We start from the raw sequence: 11,009 nt of genomic DNA, 5'->3' as shown, positions 1-11,009 counted from the left end.
GCTCTTTCTATGCCTAACGTACAGCATGGCTCCCTTAGACTTTTTTTATTAGAATAATCAACAGTCTAGATAAGAGACAACACCCTTAAGATATATTTTCACAATCTCTAACATAAGGATATAATGTCCGTGTTCAAGGAAACAAGAAATGTCGTTGATAAACGAACGATGAATAGTAGCTTTGATAAAGAAAGATTAGCTGAAATTAAGAGAGGAAGAGAAGACAAATGATCAACCAATTTGAAGATATTTCGATTCAAAGTTTAAACTTCCGCTGGCACCCTGTCCTTAGGGGAAAAACTTTATTCATTAATTCTAGAACTTAATTGTTATTAAAAATGAAGTTCTCACTTTAATAAGAAGTTCCCTAAGTTAGATTTCTTTTTAGAATTAGTTCATGGTAAAAATGTTTTCATAATAATATGATAAAATAAAGATTGTAAATTCTATCTAAATTGGCGGGAAAATAAAAGGCGGGAAAACGCGTGCGCGTACACTTTTTCTGCGATTTTTGAAAACGCAGTTATAATACTTTCGCTACTTTTAGGCAACAGTTGAAGTAGAACGTCAAAGCTTTTTTTCTTTGTCTTTTTTTTTTTTTAATCAAAAAAGGCCGCTGATAGCTTATTATACCTCTGTTTAAGTTTTATGTCAGACAAATTCCCAATTTAGTAAACAAATTAGTAATTTGTTTTCATAGACACCTAAGAAGGCTCGTTGAAAACGAAGGATTTCTAACGAAGACCTTCCTGCCTTTTTTATCATGATAATAAGCTCTTTTTTCTTTCTTTTGTCTCAGTATGCATTTGAAAGTGCATTTAAGCCTTAAGTGTATAGGTAACAGTAAAATATTTCTTGGTTTGAGTGTTGCGTGTTTAAAGTAGTATAAAGGTTTATACTTCAAATATGTTTAAAACTGTGACGTCATGATTCATGCAGAATCAATACTGAAGGGTATATCTACTTTAAAACAATTTGAGTATGACTGCAAACCACACAAATGGGAAGGGGAGGGGGTGGAGAAAGAAAGAAAGAAAGGAAGAGAGAAAGAGAGAAAGAGAGAAAGAGAGAAAGAGAGAAAGAGAGAAAAAGAAAGAATGAATGAATGAATGAATGAATGCATGAATGAATGCACCTTTATTTGAGGACGATAGTTTCATAAGTGTCATACACTTCTTTACATGAAAGTCGTACTTCATAAGAAAGAGATTTACATATAATATGTGATATATTTAAAAATGAATTAAATAATATGAACTATATATATAGCTATTAAAATGCGTATAAATGATAAATATAAAGTGACTAGGTACTATCCGACTGCCAATTAGACAAATTCTTATTAAAAACTAACCTAGAGGATGAAGTTCGGATATGTGAAGGAATAGAATTCCATAATTTAGCTCCTCTGTAAGAGAAACTCTTTTTAAGGAATTCAGTCCTTGGAATGGTTTGAATTTCTAATTTATCTTCGATATTTCTCAATTTAGATTTATAAGCATTTGAATCTTTACTTTTTGAGAAAAGATCTTGTAAATAAGATGGAGTATTGTCATGCAAAATATCATATATCATGAGAGAAAGGCGCTTTTCGCGTCTTATAGCCAAGCGGTCCCAATTCAATTGTTGCAAGATGTCTGCTGACCTTATGTCATAGCCCTGAAAGGTTATGATTCGGGCAGCTCTGTTCTGCAACTTTTGAAGTCGGTCTGCTTGGCCTTTGTTTAAATTACTCCAAACAAGATCACAGTAATCAAATAACGGTTGAATAAGAGCCTTATACATAAGTATTAAGGTATCAAGAGGGACAAAATCTCTGGCTTGTTTTAAACCATTAATGGAAGAGCCAGTTTTCTTACATAAGTTTTCAATATGAACATCCCAAGTTAGGTTTTGATCTAAATACACACCAAGGTGTTTTGAAGAGGTTACCCTCTTTACCTCTTGATCCTTAATCATGATATGCGAAGAAATTCCCAAATTTGAAAGCTGAAAATTTGATCCAATTAACATATATTCAGATTTTACTACATTCAAACTCAGCTTATTAGCCAATAGCCAGTCACTGACACACAGTAAATCTAAATTCACTTTATCATAGAGTTCAGTAGTTGACTTTGATGCGTAACTAATTAGGGTGTCATCAGCATAAAGACGAGGCTGACTAATTTCGAGACAATGAGGCAAGTCATTAATATAAATTATAAACAGTAACGGACCTAAAATCGAGCCCTGTGGAACACCGCTCGTTACAGTTACTGGATTTGAGGTATAGGTTTCAATGGTACAGCATTGACTTCTATCAGTTAAGTAAGAACGAAAGAAATCTAATGCTACTCCACCAACCCCATAGTGCTTAAGTTTAGAAATTAGGATGTCATGTGAAACAGTATCAAAGGCTTTCGCTAAATCTAAGGAAACTACAAGGTTAGTTAAGCCACTATCCATGTTAGTATACCAATCATTTGTAGCCTCTAATAAAGCAGTAACAGTAGAATGTAAGGGTCGAAAGCCAGATTGATACTTAGTTAAGAGATTGAATTTATTAAAATAGGCATATAATTGGTCATAAGCTGCCCTCTCACAAATTTTAGATAAAATAGGGAGAATAGATATTGGCCTATAATTATTTGGATCATTACGATCCTTGGCCTTATGTAGAGGGATCACTTTAGCTCTTTTCCAAAGTGAAGGGAAAATTCCCTTAGCAAATGACGTATTTATGATATTAGCTATGATAGGAGCAATTATGGGAGCAGCTTCTTTTAAAAGCCGACAAGATATGTTGTCCAGTCCTGTGGCTTTATCTGTTGGCATATTGCTAAAAACTTCAGAACTAAGTCACTAGAGATCTCCACAAAATTGAAATTAAATTCAACTGGTCTGAGGAAATCCTGGAAATCAATGATACCTCTCTCCATCTCTGCGACCAGTGTATTGCCAATTCTGGAAAAATGACTATTCATTAAGTCGGCAATTTCTGCTGGGTCATTAAAAGTGCAATTGTTAATTTTTAATTCAGTGATGGAATTACTTGTAGAATTGCTTCTACCAGTAAGGTTATTTATTGTTTTCCACAGTGCTTTAGGATTTCCATAATTGTCTTTAATTCTAGAGTGATAGTAAGAAACTTTAGATTTCTTAATTTCGTTAGTAACCATGTTTCTAAAGCTCTTAGAGAGAAAGAGAGAGAGAGAGAGAGAGAGAGAGAGAGAGAGAGAGAGAAAGAAAGAATGAAAGAAAGAACATAAACACTACTTTAGTCTGAAACCCTGGTAAACAAACAAACAAACTATTATAACACAATTTAATTTGGCCTTGTTTCCCATGCTATGATCAATCAATCTTTAGATATCTTAGTAATTATCGAAATGTTTATCTTTAACAATCAAGAATTTTGATTAATTGAGAGCATTAAGGCATCAATCCCATTATACAGCTGCTGTTGAAGGTTTTGTTAGATAACGAAAAACACATTTCTGGTGCATTCGTAATGCTATTAGCAGAGATTGAAGATAAATCATTAAATTAATTATATATATTTTAATTTTAAGTTTTGTTTACGTGAGACAGTTTTGTTTTTTGTTTTTGCCTTCACATCGTTATTAGTAATTTTTTCCACAAATTTAAAAATAATTAATGATTAAGAAATTAGGGTAAAGAAACGGGAATAACATATAATTCAATTAATTATTCTTATTCAGTTTTGTTTGGAAATACTGTACTCGACTTTTATTTCAATTTAAGACGACAATCTTATTGAGTTAAAAGTGTATAAAAGCTTGATGCAAACCTTTAAAATCATCTATTGCTAGGATTAATATTGTTTACTGATGATATTGAAATATGACAAAAAAGTATTTCTCTTTATGATATTTTCTAGAATTTTTATTTTATTTCAAACAAATCAGAGCGCGTATAGTATCTCAAATATTTAATATTATAAAATATATATGAATAATCTTTGTAGAAATGCATGCCATTGAGTATAAAAGATTGAATGCTATTTCTTCTCGAAGCTGTGGTGGACCCAAACCTGATCCTTGTGGTACGCCGTATGAAAGCGAATATATGATAATACATCTATATGATTTACACTGAAGTACATTTGGTAGATTGAAACTTAGCCAGTATCAGTAGATGAGAAATCATATATTTTTAAAGTGCACATGAACCCTTTGACAATACATTCAGTACCGGTTCTGCATAAAGTAAATAGTTGATTGGTAAAATATTTCTTGATTTGAGTGACGCGTCTCTAAGTTAGGAAGGTTTATACTTCCAATATGTTAATGATGATGACGTCAGGTAAGGTATTTGAGTGTTTTTGTTGTAACTAGTAATACTTAATGCTGGTCATTTTGAAAATAAAAATTTTAAATAGCTTTCATGTAAACCATGAGTAAAATAATGATGCTTTTTAAATACTGTATCTATGAACCAGTTCGATTTTGTACATTTAATTAAGCCTTAATAGACGTCACACTTATTAGCATATTGAAAGTATAAACCTTCATAATTTAGAAACGCATCACTCAAATCAAGAAATATTTTACCATTCAACTATTTACTTCATGTATGATCAGTACTGAAAGTATTGTCGAAGGGTTCATTTGCACTTTAAGAGGCAGCCAAAACCGGAGGAAGAGTGTAGTGTACCCAAAGCTGATCTCTGTGGTACTCCACAGTAAGTGAATATTTATATTTAAAAATGTTTGTTGGAACTCGCATGTAGAAATAGCAAGCCTATAAAAAGTATTGATTCTTGTTAGGCAGGAAAGGACAGAAGGAGCAGTGTAGTGGACCCAAACTGTATCTCTAAGGTACAAATACCTAGTGTGGCTATTTTTTTTTGGAAATTTAGTAGAAACCATTAAAAATATCCTGATCATCTTTAATGGAGCGGGTGATTACCAGATGACTACATTGACATCGGTACCTTTTTCATGGTTATGAAAAATCATCCATTTAAAGAATTTTCTAACATTTTCACCCAAGTGAAGATGCTTACCAAATTACGTCACCATAGATGACGTCATTTTTAATGTCATCTGTGACGTCTACCGACGATATACTTTTGAGAATTTCTAAAAATAACCGTCAACACATTTGATTTCATGCGTGTCGTTTTTAGAGTTGACACCATTATCATCACCATCGTCGTCATCATCATCATCATCAGCGTATACATTTTCATGAACACCCTCCCAACTACTATCACTATCACTAATTTCACCGTCGCTCTTGTTTTCTTGCTTTCCGTCCAGTAGAGTCCTTACTTCCAGCTTCGCGCCTGTAGTCCCCACCTTCAAGACATCAAACGATTGATCCATCAGTTCTCCATCAGGAGACGCGGTTAGCATAAGAGGAGAGAGTCTGTTAAGGAGGAGGTGTATTGATAACTTCGAACTCGTCTTCCTCCTGAAGTGAAGAATTTTTAAAAGAAGGAAATATTAGCTGTTAGGCAAGAGAAAAGGAAGAAAAGTCTGTAAGAAAAGCGAAAAGAACTATGAGCGAAGAATGATAGAACTGATAGCAAAATGTTTTACCATTTCAGACCATGTCTCATTTCCTTCAGTATTATTTCTTTTAGGGATTGGGACCCTTTTTACTTAAAAGCTAATGTTTTTTCATTTCAAATGTATACCCTTGAAAATTATTATTTTCTTTATTCTTTTCCACCAAGTTCGTTGACTTGACAAAAATATTAGGTCTTGTTTTTTGTCATATCAACACCAAAATGGTGGACATGTCTGTTGTTCTTGTGCATGTGACATCATAACCGCCATGTTGGATGACTTGGACAAATGATTTTGTCTTGGTATCTCTTATGTCATCCAACATGGCAGACATGTCTTTTGTTTTTGTGCATGTGATGTCATAACCGCCATGTTGGATGACTAGGACAAATGATTTTGTCTTGGTATCTCTTATGTCATCCAACATGGCAGACATGTCTTTTGTTCTTGTGCATGTGATGTCATAACCGCCATGTTGGATGACTAGGACAAATGATTTTGTCTTGGTATCTCTTATGTCACCCAACATGGCAGACATGTCTGTTGTTCTTGTGCATGTGACATCATAACCGCCATGTTGGATGACTTGCACAAATATTGATTTGGTCTTGGTCACCCAACATGGCAAACATGTCAGCCACGTTCCTGTTCCTGTTACACCCATGGGAAGGTATACACGCTAAGAGTTTGTAACATAACACTAGTACTCGCCTCCTCTTCCTTGGATGTCATCTTGTTTTGTTGATAGCAGGATTCGCATACTCGTTCAGGATTTGTGTAGCCAAACTGGGGGAGAGTGATCTTTTGTTTTGAGCAGTCACCACAAAACACCTGACCGCATGCACTACGAGGAAGTTGTATTTGAAAAGTCAGTGTGAAAAGAAAACCGGATGTATTGTATGTACTGTAAGTATGAATGGACGGATGGACGGATGGACGGATGGACGGATGGACGGACGGATGGATGTGGATGGATGCATGGATGGATGGATGGATGGATGCATGCATGCATGGATGGATGCATGGATGGATGCGTGGATGGATGGATGGATGAATGCATGGATGCATGCATCTCCTATAAATTAGAGACAACTTACCGACAATGATGCTGAAGATGCCATCAAATGATTAATAAAAGAAAGGAAGAAAAAAGCAGAAAGTTACAAAAATATCCTGTAATAGACCTGCTTATATGTCCCTCAAACAGTCCCACAATGCACTATAATAAGAACTCGACCCAATGTTTTCCTCGACCTCGGAATGGCTAATAACATAATGTTTTATTACAAATCAATAAACAATGTTACAATAAATTACAAATTTCTCGTGAGCTGATTGGTTATTTTTTATCATAACTAAGAGAACAGACAAATAAAAAACTGTTGTCTATTTGTTAAGTGGACGTTTTACCTTTCTTTTCCATCTAGTAAATCTCTGCTTACAATCATGGCATTCCTTCACACGTTCATCAGGTACCCACACTACGGTATCAGGTTGGCTCTTGACCTATTATACAACAAAAGAAAGATCTTGGAGCACAATGGACATTGAACTCAAGTATCCTGAATGGATGGAATCAGTAACCGTGTTACATATGAGGTAGCATTAACAATGAATTCGAGCATTTTACGCAACAAAAGAATCAATTCAATTCACTTTTCGCACCATCGAAAAACCTTCAAATAGGAAATGGATCAAAATGTTTTCCAGTCAATAGAGAGGGGAATCAATTCGGTCCTTCGAAAAACTATCAGATATATGTAATCAGGTTACCATAGTGATGTATAGCAACATATCCCTACCTGCGTTGCACTTGTTTCCTCGTCAATATCAATCACGTCTACAGCACTCCATGCTGTCTCATCGTATCGTAGGAAATAGTCACTCCATAGCTGGAGCCTTCTTAGACTCGAGGCTGGTAATAAGGTCTGATAGAAATGAGAGAAGAAAAAAAGACTCAATCAATCAATCGATAAAAAAATAGAAAAACCAACTTGACGCTTGGATGGAATTGGATGTGATGGGCGGTTGGTTGGATGGGATGGGCGGTTGGTTGGTTGGACAGGATGGGCGGTTGGTTGGTTGGATGGGATGGGTGGTTGGTTGGATGGGATGGGATGGGCGATTGGATGGGATGGGCAGTTGGTTGGATGGGATTGAAGAATGGAATGGGGGGGGGGGGGGGGGGAGTGGGTGGATTGATGGAAGGATGGATGGATTCCTTATCAATCCTTCTTGCATCAAATACCAAATACCTTCGGTTTAACACATTAAGGGGGCTTGCCATGCCCTTTTTCGTACCTCAGAGCAGAGAGAATACTGGGTATTCTTCATTTCCTCCTGTAATGCATATAAATGAGACCACAGGGATACCGTGGATCTAGAGACGAACGTGAGGTGACGATCCCTCACGTTGTTATGAAGAAAGTTACCAAACCTGATAAATAGAATATGAATATCCGTTTATTGACTGGTTTAAAAACCTTTAAATTTTATCGATGGAGTGAAGTCATTAAACCCGGGAAATAGATATTAGACTACCACGCTTTAGTAGACCTTAATTCCATTGTTTTCTAGTGTCTAATTGACTATTACACGTTGACTATTAATTTTTATTTCACGGGTTAAATGCCTTAACTCTACCCTGAAACGGCCTCTGGGCTGATCTCAGTGTGAGCACGGCTAACTTACAGATTGAACCCTGAAAAAACCTCTGGGCTGATCTAAGTCAGGGCACGGCTAACTCACAGAGAGAACCCTGAAACAACCTCTGGGCTGATCTAAGTCAGGGCACGGCTAACTCACAGAGAGAACCCTGAAACAACCTCTGGGCTGATCTAAGTCAGGGCACGGCTAACTCACTGGTAGGATAAGAATTCGTAGCGTGTTAGGTTTTGCGAACGGAAAATCGACCTTCAAATCTCAACAACCACAAATCAAGAACGAGACTTAACAAATTTGACTCACATATGAAATCGACTCTAATAGATTTAACCCAAGACCCCAGAGGTGAGGGGCGTGTGCACGTTCGCTACGCCACTCTTGATTCCAAATAAAAATGCGTACCATTGTGAGTTCATATGATCTGCTATCTGCAGAATCAAATCTGAAGTGAATTCAAAGGCTGTGGGAAACTGGCGATAAATCTGCCAAACACAATCCAGAAACTGTAAGAAGATAGGTGACCTCTGGCTGGGACATGATGGATGACCTAAACGATCCCGGAAACGATGCCCAAAAGAAATCCATTCCTTTTCTATAAGAACCTGAAACACAAACAACAAGACTGTCAATAATGTAGGCACCAGGTCGGTCAAACAGTTGGGCAGTTGGTTAGTCAGTCAGTCAGGTCTGTCGGTACAGTTAGTTAGTCGGGCTATCCTTCTATCAGTCAGTCGGTCAGTACATCAGTCAGTCATTTATTCAGTTAATCCGTCAATCAGGAAATCAGTCAGTTGGTCGGCCAGTCGGTCGATACATCAGTCAGTCATTTATTCACTTCATCCATCAATCAGGAAATCAGTCAGTTGGTCGGCCAGTCGGTCGGTGCATCAGTCAGTCATTTATTCACTTCATCCATCAATCAGGAAATCAGTCAGTTGGTCGGCCAGTCGGTCGGTACATCAGTCAGCCATTTATTCACTTCATCCATCAATCAGGAAATCAGTCAGTTAGTCGGCCAGTCGGTCGGTACATCAGTCATTCATTTATTCAGTTCATCCGTCAATCAGTCAGTTGGTCAATCAGTTGGTCTTCCTACCGGTTGGTCAATCAGTATGATCCATACTTACCAGGAAACCTGTAAAGGTTCTATAGTAAGGATCCAGTAATATTTGAGCTAATGACGTCAGTTGTGACGTACGATCCCAACCATCACTGCAGTGTACTAAAGCAGACACGCCTTTCTCGATGAACCGAGCTATCGTTGTCGCGCCCTGAAAAAAACATTAACAAATTGACATCAGTTGTTTTATGTGTCTGTCCTCTTATTGACGATAAATTGCGTCATCACGTTGTCAAAGTAGTTCGGATTCACAAGGCGTAGCCATAACGTTGGGTGTAACTTTTTTATCTCAGATCACATGTCATTCCCTAAAGTATCATTTCTTTGTTTAATGGTTATGTATGAGAAACGTATGAATATGGGTAAGACTAAAATAAGAATCTTATTCTCGAGAGAATGACACATGGTCTGAGATGGGAAAACATTACGCCCAAATTGTTGAACAAAGTAATAATATACAAGGGAATGACACGTGGTCTGAAAAGGGAGTGCATCGCAGTCAAAGGTAAAGTCTCTATGGAAGGAATACAAAAAATCCAGGAAAGAAAGAATGCGCGCATGAAAGAACGAAAGTACGAACAAAGAAAAAAGAAACATGAACACATATAAACACACGCACACGAAGGGGGGAAAGACAGAGAAATAGCTAAAGCTCTTGAAGAACTGAAGTGCGCACCTAGCTTCTTGGGGTAGAGAGGGAGGTAGGAAGGGATAACAGTAGGGAAATACTATAAAGAAAAACTATTACGAAGCAATAGAAGTGCAAGTATTAATACTATACCTTCAGGATAGCAGCAATATAAGCCAACCATTGCGTCGATTCCAAATGTGACAGCCATTTCTTCTGTGACGATGACTCGCACACACCCTGCAGCCTCTCGATGCTGTCTCTTACAGCATGTATGTTGGGGATGTCCAGATAGACCAGGGTACAGCCCTGGTATCGGTTCACGGTATCTTCTGTTCCTTTACCCTACATAAATATGGACGAAAAAAATGTTGAGGATCCCGAATGTCTAAATTAACTCAGGAATCCCAAACTGGGAAGAATAATCTCACCATTAGCATATTCCCACTAGCAGCCATCAAAGAGCGCGCGTCAAAGATCACTAGTCTATCAGAGATTGGATTACACTTGCGTGCTGCTCTGATCACATACTCATCTTCTGTTGAGAACTGGGGAAAAAGTATAGATAATTAGTTATCGCGATTCATTCTCACAAAGACTACCTAACCTTAGCAATGGCGACACGAGTGAAAAACGTCTGCGCATGCTCTGAATCCGTATGCAAATTAGTCGAAACATAAGTATTGATTTTCAAACATGCCTTATAAATTGGACTTCACAAAACGCCAAAACTCAGTACTATGCTTGAAAATTGGTGCTGAAGGTGCTATTGGTTCTGCTGCTACTATTACTACTAATCATCATTAAAAAAATTAATCTAAAAAAACCGTGTCTTACTTTTCCCATGGCTCCTGTCTTTGGCTGCGCACAGCGCATAATGAAATTTCCTTTCTTAGAATTGAACCATGAAAGAGCAGCAATACGACCCTGAAACAAATAAAGAATAAGTCTCCTCAATCATTCCCACAAACCTTTGCACCATGAGGTCTTCCAGTCTTCTTTTGAGCATCTGAGAGCTGAAGCATTTTAGTGTATTCGTTAGCCTGGGTTGCAAGGAACTCTAACTCCAGTACTTCTC

The 11,009-nt window shown here is 37.1% G+C and overlaps 1 protein-coding gene across 3 annotated transcripts in view; it reads right to left on the bottom strand.

Annotated features, from left to right (window-relative positions):
- Positions 1 to 3,808: 3,808 nt before the first annotated feature.
- The window catches only part of LOC116305818 (uncharacterized), a 74,728-nt gene continuing 67,527 nt past the window's right edge, over positions 3,809 to 11,009 (bottom strand). For 2 of the 3 annotated variants that reach the window (XM_089026519.1, XM_089026518.1), the window contains exons 14-24: positions 10,769 to 10,858; positions 10,363 to 10,479; positions 10,085 to 10,276; positions 9,311 to 9,454; positions 8,586 to 8,785; positions 7,821 to 7,956; positions 7,322 to 7,447; positions 6,930 to 7,025; positions 6,617 to 6,627; positions 6,231 to 6,363; positions 3,809 to 5,306 (exon numbers count right to left, since the gene is read on the bottom strand). In XM_089026519.1, coding sequence (XP_088882645.1) covers positions 5,088 to 5,306; positions 6,231 to 6,363; positions 6,617 to 6,627; positions 6,930 to 7,025; positions 7,322 to 7,447; positions 7,821 to 7,956; positions 8,586 to 8,785; positions 9,311 to 9,454; positions 10,085 to 10,276; positions 10,363 to 10,479; positions 10,769 to 10,858 — 1,464 coding nt within the window. In that variant the 3' untranslated portion in view covers positions 3,809 to 5,087. Of the gene's footprint in view, positions 5,422 to 6,230; positions 6,364 to 6,616; positions 6,628 to 6,929; positions 7,026 to 7,321; positions 7,448 to 7,820; positions 7,957 to 8,585; positions 8,786 to 9,310; positions 9,455 to 10,084; positions 10,277 to 10,362; positions 10,480 to 10,768; positions 10,859 to 11,009 lie in introns of all 3 variants that reach the window. The other variant, XM_089026520.1, reaches the window with a different exon arrangement.

This window comes from Actinia tenebrosa, unplaced genomic scaffold, assembly GCF_029948245.1.
Source record: "Actinia tenebrosa isolate PJP-AT-01 unplaced genomic scaffold, QUT_ActTen_1.0 PGA_scaffold10__47_contigs__length_13832649, whole genome shotgun sequence".
Taxonomy (NCBI): Eukaryota; Metazoa; Cnidaria; class Anthozoa; order Actiniaria; family Actiniidae; genus Actinia; species Actinia tenebrosa.
The sequence above is the reverse complement of the archived record's forward strand: the minus strand, read 5'-3'. Positions and strand labels throughout refer to the sequence as shown.